Source organism: Apaloderma vittatum, unplaced genomic scaffold (assembly GCF_000703405.1).
Source record: "Apaloderma vittatum isolate BGI_N311 unplaced genomic scaffold, ASM70340v1 scaffold32381, whole genome shotgun sequence".
In the NCBI taxonomy this organism is placed as follows: Eukaryota; Metazoa; Chordata; class Aves; order Trogoniformes; family Trogonidae; genus Apaloderma; species Apaloderma vittatum.
This window is the reverse complement of record NW_009701346.1, coordinates 664-20,335: the sequence shown is the minus strand read 5'-3', so window position 1 is coordinate 20,335 and position 19,672 is coordinate 664. Positions and strand designations below refer to the sequence as shown.

At 47.5% G+C, this 19,672-nt stretch overlaps 1 protein-coding gene across 1 annotated transcript; it reads left to right on the top strand.

Moving 5' to 3' along the window:
• Positions 1-311: 311 nt before the first annotated feature.
• Positions 312-18,281, top strand: CECR2 (cat eye syndrome chromosome region, candidate 2; the record flags this gene model as incomplete). Its single annotated transcript, XM_009879117.1, has 12 exons — positions 312-416; positions 1,029-1,078; positions 3,435-3,604; positions 4,320-4,397; positions 9,131-9,287; positions 13,220-13,349; positions 13,636-13,673; positions 13,775-13,866; positions 14,153-14,279; positions 15,645-16,075; positions 17,188-17,316; positions 17,424-18,281. Coding segments are annotated over 12 exons (2,365 nt in total), but the record flags the coding sequence as incomplete, so codon positions are not given.
• Between the last annotated feature and the right edge of the window lie 1,391 nt (positions 18,282-19,672).

Sequence of the window (19,672 nt, the reverse complement as noted above, 5' to 3'; positions counted from 1 at the left end):
CGTCTCGCATTGTGTCGGAGCCAGCCTGCAGCCTTTGTGGCACCGGGAGAGCCTGCTGTGGAAGCGATGCTGCCTGCCCCACCGCATTCCTCCCTGTCTGCCACGCACCGCACCGACAGCTCCCAGATCAGGCTCCCGGCCAGTGGGAATCCCTTCTCTCCTCCCCTCCCCGTCCTGTTGCTGCTCTGATTTAATCCCTCCTTTGGTTGGGTTCCTAACAGCTGTTCTGATTTCCCTGCTCTTCTCCCAGTCCTGCCAGCCACAGTTCCTTTGCTCAGCAGACACTTCATGGTGTTTTTGCCATTTTACAGGGGGTGCGAGGGGCAGACAAACACCCTAAATGTTCCTGGGAAGACGGGCAAGAGACGAGGGCGACCCCCAAAGCGGAAAAAAATACTGGAGGAAAATTTGCTGAGGTATGGAAAGGTGGTTCCTGCAACAAACATAAAATGCATATGTTCCCAGAGGGAGATATAATGTACTTCTGGGGTTCCCCCAATAAGTATGTATATGTCATGCTGCCATGATTTCAATGCATCTCTGAAGTGAAGCAAGCTCAGACTCGGTGGATGCTTTGATCACTCTCCAAAGAAAAATCTGACTGAGCTGGAAGCCAAGTTTGGTGAAACAGTGGGTATCACTCTTCCAACCACCTCGCTTTGGATGCATTTCCTCTGTGTAGCGTTAGGGGATATGCTTCTGATAAAGAACGCTTTCACTGTGTAATGCTTGAAGCCAAAAAACTTGTCCACTTGAGTCGGTATAGATTTGGGGATGCTTCTCATAAGAATTGCGATACTGTCCTTGCCAAAATCCACCCTGCACGCTTCACTTCATAAAATTTTCTGAAGCTGTGATAAACATGTATCTGAAAATATATATTGAATGTGTTCGGCATGAGAGGTTTTTTCATAGTTTTGCTCTGCATTGGATGATTGCTGTATCCCCTATTCTTCTGCTCAGAAGCAACTGCATTTCAGTTATGTAAAGTAATGTATTATATCACTCCTCTTTCTTTTTTTTGATAGGGAGAAGGCAGAAGAGAACTTGCTAATCCGCGAGACTCAAATAAGAAATGGTAAAGAGATTTTGCGGGGTCAGAGCTGATATGATCAGCTAACACACGTCTTAAATTTTCAAAGCCCAAAGGAGATACCTTTCTCAGGAGAGTCTTTCTGCCCGTTGTTGGGGCCAAGTTTGGAAGCAGGAGTTGGCATTAGAAGCTACCTTTCAGCTGGGAGCTTGGGCAGCTGTGGGCTTCCTATCTTATAGTGGGTTTAGTTGGAGATGAAGAAGCCTAACCCATTGGGTTACACTGAGCCTTAGGGGCCCCCACACACACACTTACTCAAGTTGATGGAAATGGACTGGGAATGGCAGTTGCTCCTCTGCAGATGAGGTGAGCACAAGGACCTGTTTGTAGCTGGGTGCGTTTTTTTTAGACTGGGAAGAGAGTGGAGTCAGTGATACCAAGATAGGGAAGGAAGAACCTTCTTGAATTTCTTCACCTCTCCTTCTCCATGGCTGTTGGGCATCTGAGCATAGTAAATTATGTTTTGGGGATGCCCACCTAAGGGTTAACAAGACAAGCAGAAGAAGTGAGTTGGCAAGATAATGTGAAAGTGATTTTGAGGGAGTGGGACTCGAGTTTGAATTTGTCATACATGAGGATGGCTTCCATATAACCCAGGGCTCAACATGCCCTGTTCCCCACAATAAAAGGCAAGGGTGGCATTGTCTTTCCCATGCCTCCTTCCCTTCACCCTTTGCCTTCAGATTTCCTGGTGGCTGCCCCAGAGCTGGGCAGCAGAGCTGGAGTGATGCACATGAGGCACTGGGGGGTTTTGGATCGTCTTCCAGCAAATTCTATCACTTCAGCTGTGGAGAAATCTTCTGGTGGCACAAAGTGGTGCCTTAGTTCTAAGTGCTATTGAAACGAGTTGCCCATAGGCAGCTGGCAAGGGAAGGGCAAACAAGGGTACAGGCTCTGGGGTCAGTGTGCAGGTAAGCTCCCCACTGCAGGTGGGCAGGGGATGGTTTTACATAGACAGGGTGGCAAAAACTAGGACATGGTTGGTCGTTTGCCATCTCAATTACCAGTCCCCAGCGCGTTAACTTGAGCTGGAGCTGAGGGTGGGTTAAGCTATGGGCTGGCCCTGTGACCTGGAGCTAGCACACCCTCCCTCTGTGCTACTACCGGGACAGGGAGGTGTCTGACAGAGGGCTGGTGGCTGGAGGGAGGCTGCAGCTTTCCAGTCTTCCTGGGGCAACCCGATAGCTTCTGTGTTGGAGCTACTGGCAGCTCAGATCCACAAAGGGCTCAGGGTCAGGTTCAGAAAGAAAGGGGCTCTGTTTTGTGCTTCTTTTTATTTTTCGCAGTTAATTTGCTTGAAAATGGGATGAGAAGGCTACATGACATCAGCCAGCAGGGGTTGTGACCATTGCTTTCTTTCCAGTAGCCAGTGGTTAGCTCTAGAAAAGTCTAGAGGGAGCTGAGAAGCCCTCAGCCCAAAGGAGTTTGAACCAACATCTTCCCCCTCCCCAAAAGTGGACCGCAATTGGTTCTGCTTTGAGAGTGTCCTGAGGCAAAAGCATGCATGTTGCAACCCATGAGGCTTCTCTGCTCTGTGTGCGAAGCCGGAACCACATTCCCACCCTCCAGGTGGGTGTTCCAACCACTGCACTAGAGAGTCCTTCCTGCACAATTAATATTCAAATGTTTAACACAAGGTGGAACAGCTCAGGGGATCTTGGTAGTTGGGACTTGCTTCAGAGCAGGTGGGTGATCTGCTTCAGATCCCACTCTGCGTTGAGCAGAGATGAGATGTGAACTTTTGGAACTTCCCCCTCATCTGGCAGCCCGATGAACTCTGTCCTTCCTCTTTTGTTCTTTCAAGAAGTGCCTGCATACAAAATGTTTCATTTGGGGAGAATGGGAGGTTTTATTCACGGCAGCAAAGGTGCTAAAAAAGAAGAAAAAAAAAAAAAAGCCTTATTTCAAATAACACTAATTTTTGATGTTCTTATTCTACTGCCAAACTAAATCAGACGTTTGCATTACCCTGTGTCGTGTTCTGGCTGACAGCCTTCATTACAGGAAACCAATAATTTTCTGTGGTCTGTCATAACTGGAGTGGAGGCTTGCTACAAGGGTGTCACAGTACCTGTCTGTCCCAGGTACCACCATTATTTCTTCACCAGTGTATTTCACTTTCTGTGTGCCTTGGCATCCCTTTCAGTGTCACGAGGGGAGGTAGCAGTCCTTCTGGTGGCTGCAGAGACCTTTAGGTCTATAGCAAAGAGCATGTTTTGAATAACAGTGGCCATTGGCAGTATCTTCTGCTCTTCCTGAGCCCTGAGGAGAGGATAAAAGGATAAAGAAAAGTTGTTAGTTATAACTGCTGTGGAGATAACATCCTTTCATGTTGTTGAAGGGTCCCAAGGGCCTGGCCGTGGGACATGGTGGTTGCTGTGTCAGACGGAAGAGGAGTGGAGGCAGGTCACAGAGAGCTTCAGAGAGAGGACTTCCCTTAGAGAGAGACAGCTCTACAAACTCTTGAGTGAAGACTTCCTGCCGGAGATCTGCAACATGATTGCACAGAAGGTGAGGAGACATGACATCCTGTTTACCTCTCTTTGACCATTTCCAAGAGCATGGACGTTTGCCGATGGAAGGAGAGCTGAATCCAAGCAGCCTGTCGCCCTGTGGTGCTCCCCTTCACCTCCTGCCTGCAAGGGGCGTGGATGAGGGGGCTGTTTAATGGAGTGACAGGACTAGAGTCGATGCTTAAGGATCTGGTTCATGATTGCACAGCAGCGTGGGTAGGATGGCTGAAGGGGTTACTGTCTTCAGCCAAGTTCTCTGTCCCTTTTCTGCTAGCAGGGAATCTCTGTCTGCTTTTGAACTCCTGCGATTTACAGCCTAGCTTTTCTATGCAAACTGCCTGTGATTCCACTTTTACTGCTGTTTCTCAGCTGGCTCTGCTGAAGGGGTAGTGGCTGCTTAGCTGTCCTAGCAAAGGCTACTTGAGCTACTTCAGAGCCCTGAAACTCCAAAGGGTGTTGTCTGTCAACTGAATGTTTTCAGGTGCGACGCATTTGGAACAGGATCCTTCAGCTAGATGGCTTTGTAAAATGGGCTCTGCAGTGAGCCTGATGTTCTTGGACTGAGTTCAGTTTGCTTGTTTGCTACCCTTGTAAAGCTAATAGGGATTTCGTGGTCACTTCTAGCCCCCAGAGTTTCTCCTGCCAGTATCACCAATGTGCCCTAATTTCCTCCACTCTCTTTTTCCTTCCCTCAATTCTCAACCCTGTTTCAGGAGAAGCGTCTGCAGCGGACAGAGTTTTCTCCCAGGTGGATGTCTGACCATCAGCCCATCAAACCAATCAAGCAGGAGGTGAGGGGGGGTGCGAGGGGGAGGCCAACGGAGGGAGGCGAGAGCAGATGCCTCCTGGGGGAAAAAAGTAAACCGCAGCATCGCTATTCAGTGGGAAGGAGTAGTTTGAAAGTGCTTGTGCTGAAAGAGAGATGGGTGGTAATGCCTGTCAAAGGCAGGCTGACACTCGGGGTTTCTATGGCGAGCAGGGAGGTGCTGCCCTCTGGATCGCAGAGGTAGCCGGTCTCGGGTGCAGCTGCATATGGAAATCTGCGCTCAGTCTGGGGAATTCCACTTCAATGAAAGTGCTGGCACATTCGAGGCAGTTCAAAGAAAAGTTGAAGAAGGATGAGAGGGCTAGAAGAACCAGCTTACAAAGGGAAATGACAGAAATTCAGCCAAGGGGAAAACGTGAGGCTGCAAACACATGAGGGTGTAGATAGTGCAGAGGGAAAGAAGAATGACTGATGCGGTACAGAGCTGAGCTAGAAGGGGGTCAGCTGGAAATGGAAGTCGCAGTTTAGGCTGCTTAAAGAAATGCTTATCGAACTGCAGCTCATTGGCAGAAATGGCTCTTTCTGTGCCTTTTCACTCTCATCTCCACTCCATCAATGTAACTGCTTGCGGGTCTGTGCAGTGAACCAGACCCAGGAGAATGACTGGAGTTAAATATAACCTTTTTCTTTGGTTGGGGTTATTTTTAACGTAGACCAGCTTTCCGATCCAGTTCACCGTGCAGCCCCCAACAGTCACACTGGCACGGCCAGGGGCATGGTACAGCAGAGATAGGGGGGTCTTTGGACTGGCAAATGATACCCAAAGCAATCGGTCAGGCAAAACAGGATTGACTTTGGAGGAAAAAACTGGCTTGATTCTATCAGGCCACAGTATAATCTCTCCCTGTAGATGTAATGAAAACATAGTTACCTAGTGGTTTGTCAAACCCTGGGAAACTAAACTGCAGGGTATATTCCACATGAGCCAGGGTCAAGGGTTTCTGCAAAACAAAGGAGAAAGTACAGTTCCCTGTAATAAATATGTTTACTTGGAATAGATAAATAAAAGGAAGGAAGAACTTTGCGTTATGCTGCAGATGAAAGCCTGCCGGGAGGAAAATAAGACCCCAGCAATGGTCAGTTTGGGGCCAAAAACGCTCTCTGCAAAGCCCACCGTGCAGGAAGCACAGAGGCATGTGTTTGTTCACAGGCAGCAGAAATCCCAGAGGAGAAGGGGAGTGGGAAACACATGGAGCCTGAATGATGCTAATCAGTACCGCAGGTGCTCCAGGTCTGCGGCGGCAGAGGGCTGTTAATTGCTGCCTGTGGGCCAGCGAAACGTTTCCAGTGAGCTGGGGCCCTCCCAGCACCCAGGGCGTGGGGAGCCAGGCAGTGAGAGTGTGGCGACACTCTTGCCCGCTCCCCAGCAGGACATGGGGAACCAAGGAAGATGCCAGCATGTCTGATAGCTTGTTTGCCGAGCAAGGGGGTGGTCAGCAGGCAATTCTGGGGGAGAAAAACCTCAGCTCGGCACGGGGGTGACCACTTCCTCCCGACTCCGCGAGTTGGATGCCTCTTCGGTCCAAGATATAACTACTCCGTCGGCTCCTAATCCTGCGGGGGATTTCTCAACAGGTGGTTCAGATTAGCTCCTCATTAAAGAGCTGCCTGAGCAGCACCCTCATTAGGGCCAGGCTGGGGAAACTGGAGCAGGGAAGGTTTGGAGGATGTGGGGTTGGGGCGTGTGCCTGGAGGGGGCCAGGGCGCCCAGGGCACTCGCGCCTCCTGGCCTTCTGCCCCTGAAGTCTGATACCCACTGTCTGGAGAGCAAAGCAAAAGGCAGAAGCTTGGCCCTTTCAGGGGTCCCTGGGAGGGGGGAAATGTCAGCGATGATGTGTCCTGGAGTGCTCTCTGGCGGAGGGAAGGAGGTGGTGATGCTGTGGTCGCAGATGTGGGGAGGAAGCTGGGGGGAACATCCCTTTGCCACCTCTTTGGTCTGGAAGGAAGTTTAAGTGGTGTTGGGTCTTTGTTTATATCATTCCGATAGTTGAGCACACTCATCTCCAATGAGCTTAAGTGGGATAACAGGCAGTAGGTCCCTCTGAAAATCAGAGTATTTCTGTGTCTGAAGTGTCTCAAAGAGACAGCGTTTCTGCTGCCCTGCAAGCGCTGCGAGGGAGCAAGTGCGGTTGTGGACATCTGCTGTAGTCCTTGGTGCTCGCTATGCTGCATTTCTGGTTTCTGCTTTTCCCATTTCTTCTCTTCCTAGATCTGCTAGGATGATATGGTGTCATTTGCTTAATATTATCCTGTTGCTTTGTTGGTGCCATATTTGCAGTGGGTTGATCTGAAACATGCCATGGATTTTGTGTCACGCCGTTACACTATAGGGTGCTGAATGCACCGTGTGGTTTTGGAGAGGTCCTGGTGTGAGCACTGCAGCCTGGATGTTGTGTTCATGTTTCCGTAAGACATGAATGGTGGAAGCTGTATGAATCCAGGGAAAGGGAAGATCTGGCCTGTGCACCAACACCTGAAGAAATCAGTGTGACATGCCAGGCTGGCTTAGGTCTATTGGCTGAAGAATCATAGGGCTGATGGTCATATTCTTAATAAAATATCATGGTGTACCAAATTCTGGTGGTTGGTTCCTGCTCATCTCTTTCTCTTCAAATTGCTGCAGAACCTGACTTCTTTGGTTCCTCCTGCAATTTAAAGATTGATCAAGAAAGTTAGAGGAAAGTTGTTTGATGGTAATCAGAATTAGACCTGAAAGGAAGTGATTTTTCAGTGCATGAGCAGAAAATCAAATGGTAGAGCAGCTGAGAAAAGGATATGGAAAGAGTCAAAAGTGGAAGCACAGAACCCAATTCTGTAGGTTCTTGACCTCTCGTACTTGGCGTAGCAGTTTCAGTGCTGGGCATCCTGATGTTTGGGTATTGGATCAGTTGAAGGAAAGGTCTGAGAGACACAACTGGAATGATTAAGGATCTGGAAGTATTGCTTTATAAGGAAACATTTAACCTAATTACAGAAATGGAAGAGTTTTGTCTAAGTGTCTGAGGACACAAGGCTGCAATGTGGCTGAAGAAGAGGAGAATTTATGTTCGCCTAGAAGAGCGTAACCTGGAATAATTGGATGGAATGAGGGAATGGGAAATTAACTTCAAACTGAATGTGAGGAGAAGCTGGCTCACCTAAAAGCTTGTAGACTCAAGAAAAGGTTGTCGTAGGAAAGGGATGGAAGAATGAAGTACTAATATTTGGCAAAGATCTGAAAAGGAAAGTAAGATAGGCAGTTTCCTTGTGGTGAGATCATGCTGTAGATTTTGCCTCAAAAGATTAGCACAGTATAGGTGTTTTTGCTGCCCAGTCTGTCCCTAAATGCAAACTGTGGTTCTAGTGTTGTCAAGAGTCCCACTAGCCTCTCTTGGACACTTCTCCGTAGCTGTTGGTAGTTGTAGCATAATTCTCTTAATATGTTGTTGCTCCTGGAGCCAGGGAGATAATAAATGATGCTTGTCCATGGAGAGCTGCAAGGGGAGACTGTAGGGCAATGCTGTGTAGAGGTAGTGGAGGCAGAGAGGGAATTACTGTACGTGAAACCAGACAAATTTCTAGGTGTTTATCCAAACAGCCTGAGGTTCCACTTCTAGGCAATGAAACAAGGACAAAATAGTAACTGTGGTGCCAGATTCTTTTTCTGGGGATTAATAACAGGCCTAGAGAGTTGATGGACTGAGCAGTAGCCAAGGGACCCCAGCTGATCACTAATCCTCAGGAAATGCCTTCTTCCTAAGTGGTGGTTGCTGGTTATTCCCTGAAAATGAAGGTGGAGAAAGCTATATGCACATTGTTCTTTTCCAGTTGATATTCCCTGCTGATAAGGCACGCATATCTTGGTTTTGCAGAAGTCAAAGACGTGGAAGTGGCTGGTGGATGACCAATTAATTTGCCTTATAATTAAATTAAGCTAATAAAGGTAATTCCACACTGCCATGTGCATACCTCATACTTTATTGGAGAAATAGGAGCAGGAGATCCCTGGTCTGGGAATCCTGCAATCTAAGTGGGATCATACACAGCCTTGCAATCTGTTGGCAGTGGGGAGATGAGGAAGTAGGGCAATAAAGAGCCTGGTGGCGTTGAATAAGAAGACTGGTCGGAAGACCCAGCAGGAAAACTGTCCAGATAAACAACTGAGAGCAAGTCCAGGAGAAACTGGCATACAGAAGTGTGGCAGGCCTTATTTTGAACAGGAAAGAACAACACTCCAAACGGCACCGTGCTGCAAGGCTGTACCAGTCTCCTCGTCTATCCTAAGTACTCTGTGTTTTCTAGCAGAGACATGTTCAGCAGAGTAGTCCTTTCTACTCATGCTCACAACTCTGGGCCTCTGCTGGCCGGAAGGGGTAGAGGTATAGAGGTGTTGCGTGGGGGTGTCAGCAGCCCAAATCCTTTGCCCAGAAGGGAAATACATGCAGTGCGTCCCTGGTGGAGTGGCAGCTTGTCTGAGCCATTGCTTCTCCTTCCTCTGTCCCTGTCGCAGTAGGATTTCATTGCTTGACAAATAACTTACCTTTTCATGTTGCTTTTCATCCAAGAATTCATATGTACAGATCTTTTTCTTTCCTTTTCATTTTTCCCCCCCAGCCATTCATTGTAGGTATGCTTTAATACTTACACAAGTAAGCCAGCCTCTGCTCAGACTTCTGTAAGTCAGTGCGTTACAGTTTTTGGTGCGCCATTTTGTCACAGGTAAACCCAAACGTGCTGAGTTCAATGGAGAAGCAGAGGCGTAGAGAGGAAGAGGAGGAGCGCCAAATCCTTATAGCAGTGCAGAAGAGGGAGCAGGAGCAGCTGCTGAAGGAGGAGAGGAAGAGAGAAATGGAGGAGAAGGTCAAAGCAGTGGAAGGTACGTGCAGCCAGTGCAAAGTAGAGGTGGAAGCTTTCAAAGCTGAAACTGAGATCTTGAATTAAGGGCTACCATTTACATTCCTTCCCTGCCAGACATGCTAATGGGAATATGTTTTCTTCCACTTAACCTCAGATAAATTGGTCTGACTGTAGCTTCTCTTCCTATGCCTCCGTTGGTGCTGGTAGTTGTTCTCCAGCTCACCCTTCAGCTGTGGTGTCTTCTTCTTCAAATTATACTTGTTTTCTCCCTTGCCCCTGCTGTACTTTTTTTTCCCCTGCTATTTGTGTTCTTCCTCACTTGTCTTCTGTCTCCCCACTTGCCTCCTCTTGGATTTCCCAGTGTGCAGGATTAGCTGGCTTTGCTCTTGCTGAATAGCATTTGGTCCTTTGGGCCCAATGCATGATCAAAGAAGGATTCCTTTTGAGGAGAAAAGGAAGGGGACAACACAGGACTAGCAAGAGCACTGATTTTATATTGCTACTGGCCTGATCAGTTGGAGAACTAAATATGAGGGAATCAAGCTAAGGAGAGCACTTGAGGTGATAACCTCAGGTGTTGGTCTTGTTTTCTCGTGGTTTTGAATTAAATGCTGATTTAAGCTGTTCTGTGATAAACAGCCATGTTGTGTTTAATACATCAGATTGAGGCACAAACAGCAGATGATTAGCCAGTACATGTAGGTACTGGTGTCTAAGAGCAGGCTCATTTCTGACCACCCTCTCTCTGTCAGCCTACTTTATGGGGATTACTTTGTCTGCTGCTTTTGCCACAGTGGCTGTCTGGGCCGTCACAGTTCCAGGGAAAGGCTGAAAATATTTGGAGAACTGTGTTGGTAATGTCTGGTGGTACCAGTATCATGAACCCTTAAGTGGATAAAGAATCAGAGAAAGAAAAAAGATTAAGTTCATGCAACCCTTGTAAACTTTCCAAGATTAAACAGTCTGCTACCAGATGTTTGGTATCAGACCAGATGTTATCTAAAAATAGTTTCTTTTACCTGCTTACCTTTCTAATCTTTAGAAAATCCAATTACTTGCTTGGCCTTCATATATTTCTGGTTACTAGTCCTAGCTAATCCAGTGCTTTAAACTGAGCTTCCATAACTGCCACAGATATTTGTTTCACCTTGGCAAATTGTATATTCTCTCTGCTTTAATTCTCCATTTGTGTCGAAAGAATTAATTTTGAATTTCCATAAGAACTGCAAAGATAAATTTACCTGTAAAAAGGTCTTGTTTTGGTATAAGCCTTGTCCTTTTTTGAGTAAATGCAATCACTGCATCATCTGGTACAAAGGCACCAGAACCACTCAAAGAAGTTGGCATGGGCTCGGGCAAGAAATGGTTTTAAGCCAATTTAGCATACATTCATGCTTTTCTTGGCAGAGATGCTTTGATTTTGGCTTGTGCTTTTAGTTTAGTTTAAACTTGTCTCTAGTCAGTTTAGGCTAAGTCAGGAGAAGTCTCCTTTTAAGTTTGTGCAAAAGCTGCTTGGAAAGTTTACTTAAATGGCTTATTTGTTCAGTTAAATCACTGCAGTATTTTTCATCCCTAGAAACAGCAGCTATCCAGGTAAAACTTTGGCTTCTTAACCATCTTTCCTTATTGCCAAGCACACTCTCCGTTAGGGCATTTACTTTCATGACAGTTCTTAATATGGACAGAAAGTGATTTGAAAATGAAGTAATTTGTTTTGCTTGGTTCAGATTACGTTAAACTGGACATCCATTGACAGAGATTTTAGGGTAACAAAGATTTTCTTGTGTTTTGTGGTCTGTTTGGGATTTAATGTTAGTTTTGTAAGGTCTTCTCTAGAGGGATGATGTGAAACATAGGGTAAAATATCTGCTTTTTGATCAGTCTCATCAGCACGTCACCTGCTTCTCGGTTTTGGACCGTATGCCTATTTTTAGATCACCACGTTCCTGTTTCCACTCTGGGATTTCACTTTTCTCCCCACTCCAACACATGCCTCAGGTAGTGAGCCTTCACTGGGCTCATCTGTACTTGCCTGAATTTGTGAGTTACAGTAGCTTTCGAGATTTCTACCACAACATCGGGTTAGAGTTTCCCAGTTCTCTTCCCAGTTGCTGCCTCGGCATTATTTCTCGCATATCTGACTTTGTAGGTGTTTGAGCTACTTTTTAGGGCGTTAGTTAGATTTTGAAAGCTACTGGGTAGGACTCAACCCAGGCCAATGGCAAGACAACAAGCTCTGCCAGTGATCTTTAACATGCTCTGCTAATCACTTGCTGCAGTAGAGGATCCTGCCATTAATCCTGACTGAGCTCCAGTCTGGTACCAGAATAGCGTTCCTCAATTCTTGTCAGTTTAACAGGTTAGATCCTTGGCAAGCCTTGATGGATTTCTAAAACATACATCACCTTACCTCTTGGCTGCTGTTGCCATGAGATTTTCCTTTTGATGCCCAAATAATCACCTTGCGTTTTTCTCATCCTTCTCACATAGGCATCCATTATAATGTCATCTAAGTGATGCTCATTTTATGAAAGAGGCACGAAGTAGTGACCTGTGCTTGGACAGACTCACATAATCTCTGCTAACAGCAATTTGATTTTGGACTTCTCATCGCTAAAAGTTATAATAGGTGCTGCTAGATTCTGTAGGACATCTTAGATGCTAGTGCTGTCCTCCCAACTTTGGTGCTACCCAGAGTCTTCTAAGGGGAAATTTGGACTTTCTTTTACCAGTCTGACATATCTGGCCTTGGACCTCCCTGGAAATACCCAAATTGTAGCTATTCCTAGTTTTCTTGTGTTCTGAATCCCCATCCCAAATTTGATTTTGACTGACAGAGTAAGACAGTAAATTAATACCCTTTCACCAGAGCTGGTACTTCTTCAATCTTTGGCATTTTCCAAAGATGGAGCCTCTGCTCGAGGATATTAACCAAGTCTCTCCCATCTTTCTTTCACTCTGGATGTTCCTCGATGTGGCCTTTTTTCTGGGGTCTTAGTCCTATGACATCTCTCTCTGAACATTACTTTCACAGAATTCCGCTCTTACAGAAAGCTGGTACAACCGCAGGTGTTTAACAAGTCAGATGTATTCAGATTTCCTTTAAGAAAAAGGAAATGAGATTCGTAAGAGCCCATAAACTTTCTAATATGAAGCAATCTGTTAGCCAGCTGTCTGGTTGCAAACCACAGGTTATATTACCAGCGTTGCTTCTTCCTGTCTCTCACCTCTTAAACCAAAGCTATCCCAGTGGCCCTCCTGTGTGGCAGCTTGCTTGCTCTGGCTGCTGACTGGGAAGGCCTACCTGAGCAGTCTTCCCAAAGCTAACCATGGTGGTGGAGGATACTGATGACCCTGGTTACTCATTGCCACCCAGCTGGTAGAACTTCACCCTTCTCTCAGTACTTGTCTTCATCTGCTTCGGTGCAAACTGGAGTGCCTTGAGATCACCTGCTGCAGTTCACCTGAAGCATCTTAGAATCATAGAATGACCTAGGCTGGAAGGGACCTTAGAGATCATTTAATCCAACCTCCCTGTCATGGGCAGGGATGCCACCTCTCAAGTAGACCAGGCAACACATCTTGAAGCATGATAACTTAGCAAACCAGCTCTTTCCTTAGTGGTGATGTATGCCTAGGTCTGTGCATTGAGCTTCTCTCTTTGTACCACACCATGGTCAGGAATTTGTCTGGAAGCTGCCTAGGGCAGCATCTGTATCAAAGAAATGCTTCAAAATCAATGATTGTAAAGTCAATGGAAAGTGAAGAGTCATGTTGATGGTTCTCTGTATTCTCACCTTCTCTGCCCTTGTGCTGTCGCTGCTTTTGCAGCATTTCACTAGATGTTTCACTAGAGTCCTTAAGATGCAGGAACTGCCTTCGTTTTCCCTGCCAGATGTTATTGACTAGGAGCACTAAGTGGTTTTTCACCTCTCCTCTCTCTCACTGCAGAACGGGCCAGGAGAAGGAAGCTTCGTGAAGAGCGGGCCTGGCTTCTGGCACAGGGGAAGGAGCTCCCTCCTGAGCTTTCCCACTTGGATCCCAGTTCCCCTACCAGGGAAGAGCGAAGGACCAAGGATCTGTGAGTATGCAGCTGGGCATGCAGCGTGCGAGTGCGTTGAGGTAGCGAGTGCAGGAAGGAAGTAGACTGATCGTTCACAGGAATGAGGAGGGAGAAGTGAGGCTGGAGAACAGTGATGAGTAAGCTGAGAAACATCTGGATTTGCTCCACAGTAGAGGAGTGTTTGTGATGAGGCCTATTTGTCAGCATTATGGCACCGTACATGGAGTGGAAGGGAAGATGAAGTATGAAAGCATGTCTTATATGTCCTCAATCTGCATATTCACTGTTTTGCTTCCCATTACAGCTTCGAACTGGACGATGAGGTCACAGCCATGTACAAAGGTGAGTCCTGCCCCAGCTTTCCGCTCTGCATGACTTGTTCAGAGTGAAATTCTCCCCTGGAGGTGTTGTGTAACTGTGCACCTTTCTTTTGCTGTTGCCAGTTCTAGATGTCGTGAAGGCTCACAAAGACTCTTGGCCCTTCTTGGAACCCGTAGATGAATCGTATGCTCCCAACTACTACCAGATCATTAAGGTATGGAAAGTGGTCCAACCATCTTGGCTGATGCACTTTCTTGACTGGGGTGCATTTTCTTGGAAGTTTTTTGAGATTCTGTGGATTGTGTTACTCTGGCAGTCAAACTGTGTGACTCCAGTAGTCCCTTCTAGCTTTACAAGTCAAGGATACCAAAGACCAAGAGGCTGCCTCTCAGGAGAGCAGCCTCCGCTCCCCATCCCCACTCTGTGAGGAGGGTAGCTATGCAACTTTTTAATCCCCACTATGCTTGCTGTAAGTGAAGGGAGATTTTATTGCATTTCAGGCCCCCATGGACATCTCTAGCATGGAGAAGAAGTTGAATGGAGGTCAGTACTGCACCAAGGAAGAATTTGTGGGCGATATGAAGACCATGTTCAGGAACTGTCTTAAGTACAATGGTGAAGGCAGTGGTAAGAGCAATAAGATGCTAAGTTCATCTATTTGCAGTGCTCAGTAAAAGAAAGCAGTGATATATCTTCCTACTCACCAGTACTTGGTTTGTGCTTATTCTCTTTCAGGGTATTTTTGGGAGGCCAGGCAAAACAGTAGGAGCATCTGAGTAATAAGTCTTGGTATTTTAGGGAGGCTTTTAGCACAATTTGGTCATGCTGTATTGGAGGCATGACATACAAAAGGACTCCCGTGTTGGTAGATGGCGAAGACAGAACATATAAAGAGAGGAAATCCTGTTTCTTTCTGAGCTCATTCCTGTGTTTGTGTGTCTGTGTGCCCCCTTTTTCTTTTTCTCATGATATTTAGCACAGGCTTTGAAAAGCATTAGAGTCTAGTCAGCTTCCACTGTTTGTTGAGTACCACAGAAAAGAGAGGAATGAGGAATGAACCAGACTTGTAGGTCTTTAGATGAAAAATGTAGTTTTTACATGTCTTGGCTACTGAATGAACAACATGAGTCTGCCATACCAATTAAAATTCTACATGTTGCTTAGGTAAGAAATCAGTTCCCATATGGTGGGTCATCACTGCAGACTGCCTCACCAGCACCGCCTTGAAAGGGAAAACAGAGCAGCTACCCAGTCTTGTCACTGTGGGCCCCAAGTAATTCCTGCATTGCCAGGGGGAGAGCTCTGTTTCCCAAGGAATTTCAGGGTTAGCTTAGTGGAAACAACTGGAAAGTCATTTGCTTTAAACCCTTGTCTTTAACACCTCTCACATGTCTTTTCCTTCCTATCCACTCCAGTGAAAAGTAGGAGCCCCTCTGAGCAGAACTGTCCTGTAGAAATGACGCAATGGGGACACTGATGTTGGCAATAGCTTTCACATCAGGGTCAGCAAGTGCTTTAGAAACTGTACATGGATAAATGCATTTGCTGATTTTCCTCTGTTCTTGGAGCATACAGCAGAGATTTGAACGAGTCCAAGGAAAGTCTCTGAACGTAATCAAATAGCATTGCTGGAAGTTCACATTTCTTCTCTCGGCACTCTGCTGGCTGGCTTCGCAGGTCATGCATCTCTGCGAGCAGAGGTGCTGCTTCTCGTAATGTAGTTCTTGGCACTATGCTGGAACACTGAGTTAATGCTGACTCTGCAGGCTGTGCTGCTAGTGGTACTTTGTCATGCCTGTGTGCCTGTCCTCTGCTGGGGTTACTGAACGAATCTGATGCTGCATTAGTCAACTAGTTTGAAACAAAAGTCTTCCTCAGAGAAACTTTGTTGAGGGGAAACAATCTGTCTGATGGGGAAAGTCTGATGTTACTTAATTATCTCTCTCTATAAGGCTCTGCCTCTGATGTTGTTGGGGTATTTTTTGACTGCAGAATATACCAAGATGGCTTACAACTTAGAGAGGTGTTTCCACCGAGCAATGATGAAGCACTTCCCTGGGGAAGATGGAGACACAGATGAGGAGTTTTGGATCAGAGAAGATGGGAGACGAGAGAAGAGGAGCCGACGGACTGGCCGCTCCAGCACAGGCAGCGTTTGGACTCGGTCACGAGACACTGATGGACCAGGCAAGAGGCAGCAACGCCTGGAAAATGGAGGAAAACCCCCACCATATCGAGCTACTTCCAGGGCTCCTGCTTCTTCCTCCTCTTCCTCTTCCTCCTTCTCCTCGTCCTCCGCAGAGGATCCAAGTGGCAACCCAATGCAGCCTCCTCGAGAAGCGAGCTCTTCCAATGGGCGAGGTTTCCCTCGCTCTCTGCAGTATGGCGGCATGCCCAGCCCTGTGCCACATCCTGGCCAGATGGTAAGGAGAAGTTGTTTCTGCTGTCCTTAACCCATCGGGCCTGCAAAGGGAGGGAGGCAAAGGGTAGCGAAGCTCTCTACTGTGAAATTCCTACTGTGTGGTAAGAACCTTTTCCCAGAGGTTAAGGGTCAGGGCTATGGTTTCTACAACTGAAAATTATCAGCCCGTAGATCTAAACTGGTACGGTTTCATTCTTTGCCAACACTAGTGAGGAACAGTCTCCTAACATTTCCCATGGTTGACATCCCCATGTGGGCTTGCGCCAGCACTGACTCACCCAGTTCTCTTCTGCCCTTGGAGAGTTACTCCATTGTGCATGGAAAGCAGTCACATTTCCTCTCAACCTCCAGTTTATGGTGCGGAGCAAGCCGGCCTTCTTTTGTCTCAATTGTTTACAGATGCCTGGTAACTTCATGCCATCTGTGTACTACTGCATTTCATGCCTTGAGTATTTATAAAAGCAGTAAACAAAATCAAACACAAGGCTATCCTGAACTGCAGCAGCAGCCTCTCTTTAGCCCAGCATTTCTTCTCTGGATGCCACCTGTCCTGTATCCTCTTTGGGCTCACCCATCATTCACTGGTTTTTTTCAGTTTAACCAGTGATGTTTTGTGGTGTTGTCTATCAGCTGCTCTTCTGAGGTCCAAGCTACCCCTTGCCCTTTTATCTAGAGATCAAACAAAAATTTTGGAGTGATTCTTGTGATGCAGATAGTCGGAGAGCTGGAGGCAAGAAGTATTTTGAAGGAAATCCAACACCTTCCCCCATCCTTCTGCCGGCATACTCTTGTGGTCCACTCCTCTCCTTGGAATGAACCACTGCCCCCTCGAGTCTTCTTGCTCACTCCCAAGTAGTTGGGTGGCAAGTGAGTGTATCATGACCTTGAGCAGAGGAATATGTGGCTGGAGTGTGGGAGTGGCTTTGTCAGGGAAGTTGTGTCCCCTCAGAGGAAAGAGACTACAGGCTTTTTGTGGAATCTCCAAAAAGCTTGTCTGCTCATCTGTGCAGTTCCTCTGGCCGTGCCTTGCTCCTGCCTGCAGCAGCATTACTGCTTTTCTGAGCTTCACATATTGTTTTATTTCTCCCTCTCACACCCCTCTTCATCCTCCAGAGACCAGCCGTGCCGGGAACGTTTGGTCCCCTGCGTGGGTCAGATCCCACAAAACTTTACGGCTCGCCACGAGTGCCTGAGCCCCATCCAGGAGACCCAGTCCAGCAGCATCAGCACTTTGCTATGCAGGTAAGAAAAGCTGCAGCCAAGGGATCCAGCACCCTGGGACCCACAGATCCTCTTCGCTCCTTGCTGTGATGTCTCTCACTGAGACCTACCCTGTCCCCCCCCCCAAGCCTGCCATGGGACTGAGCGAGCATCGTGGGCACAGGCTGGCCGGCCCGGAGAAGCAGGCATGTGCTGGACCGACCCATGTCACTGGCCTTGGCCCCCGGCCAGGCACCTTGCAGCTGGGACGAGTGAGCGGCCCCCCACCCGATGCCATCTACCCGCCAGCTCAGTTCCAGCAGGGCTTCCTTCCACCAAGGCACAATGGGCCCCCGGTGAGGCCACCGGAGGGCTCAGAGGTACCCCCGGGGCACATGTACCGACCCTACAAGTACCTGAACCGCACACACCCAGCCCTGTGGAACGGCAGCCACGGTCCCCCCAGCCAGGGTGCAGTGGGGCCGGAGGAGAAAGTGCCCATGGGGCCAGCATCCTCTCTCCAGCCCCGTGCCCTGGGTCATGTGGTGGACCCCCGGACCATGAGGCCACCGCTGCCTCCCAGCCAGTGGACTGAGCAATCAAATTTCCTACCTCACGGGATGCCTCCCTCAGGGTATATCAGACCTCCCGGGAAAGACACTGGACAGAGGATGCCGCAGCCGCCGGCTGCTTTGTTCGGGGGACCGCCTCAGGTTCAAAGAGGGTGCCAAGGTGGAGACTCCATGATGGACAGCCCAGAGATGATCGCCATGCAGCAGCTCTCCTCCCGCGTGTGCCCGCCGGGTGTGCCTTACCACCCTCGCCAGCCACCCCCACCGCACCTCCCTGGACCCTTTCCCCAGCTGGCTCACGCAGCCTCTGCCACCGGTGTGCAACCCCCAAAACCTATCGTGGGGAACGGGAGCTCGCAGGATCCAACCGGTCAGACCATGGAGACAGAGAGTAGTCAAGGTAACCCCCTCCGAGCATCTATCGATAATACTTGACTTTCCCTGCCTGCAGTTGTTGCCCACATCCCCCCACCCATCTCCCCTTTGCGCGCTGCCAGGTCTCTCTCCCGCCTGTTGGACCACACCACCATCTCCTGTGCTGAGGCAGACCTCCTGCCAACTGGAACATATTTGTGAGAAGCCACAGAGCACCCCCAGGCCAAATTTGGGCTCCAAACTCAAGACTTAACTGTCTTGCAAATGCACAAAACTTTTGCCTGCAAATGTAGCTTTATTTAGATTTGCGCTGCTAGAGAAGCAGAAAACACACCCTGCATTTCAGGCTTACCAGAGTCAATTTTAAGCAGTGGCTGAGGGAAAGCAGGGATTCATTCTAGGAAAAAAAAAAATAAAATTCTTGATTAAACAGTTGTGGGACACACATTTTTTACCCATCTTTTAGTCTAGATTTGAACATATTTTCTGCTCCAGCCACCACTTAGGTTTTTTTTAAGGGTTTTTTGTTTTCACTATAGCCTACCGGAGATCCTCTATCCCAGCTATACCTGCAAGTTATCAGCTTGCTACAGGGTGCAAATGCAAAGCATAGGCTATGATGTTCCTAGATCTCACTTGGACTAAATATAAAAATTGGATCTGCAGAGAGTTAGGTCAAGAAAGAAGACAATAAGTGAATAAATTGTTTAAATATACTCATTTGAGTATATGTTAGAGTTTCTCCTCTGAAGTGTGTGTGTACCTTGTGAGCTCTCAACATCTCAAAGTCTTCACACAGCAGGACTGTCTGTAAGGCTCTGAGCAGCTGTGTCAGTTCAGGTAGGATAGCAGCATGTCATGTGCGCTATCACAATTTCTTTTTCTAGTTGAATTCTGTTCATTCTAACTGGTGAACTAGAGATCAAAAAAAAAAAACCTGTAAAAATGAAACAAACATAAAGTAGAGATCAAAAAAACCCAGAGATCAAAAAATATTTTTTTTCATTAATTCTAGCTGGTAAACTAGAGATCAAAACCCTTGCATCTTTTATCGATCCCTCGTGTGCCTCGCGCTAAGAGGAAACTCTTTCCTTGTGTGGCATTGCTTAAAAGTCATCATCTTTTAACTGTGCCAGATATAGAACAAAGACTCGAGGAGGATGCTGAGTGATTGCAGGGCAGAGTAGCCACATCTCCAAGTCACAGTTGGTTAAAATATGTCTGCGATTGGCTCTACGGTATTTCAATGCGTGGTAACACTTCTGCCCAAGCTGTTGGCAGGCAGGGTTTGTGGACTCGAAGGGGCAATGCAGCCTGAAATCAAGCTGCTTTTACCCCAGCTTCATAGTCTGCTCTCACGTGGACCTCACTGTGGTATTTTCCAATGCTGCCTCTCTATTAGGCAGCCCCTGTACACCCGCGTGTCAGACCAAACCCACATGTGCGATGTT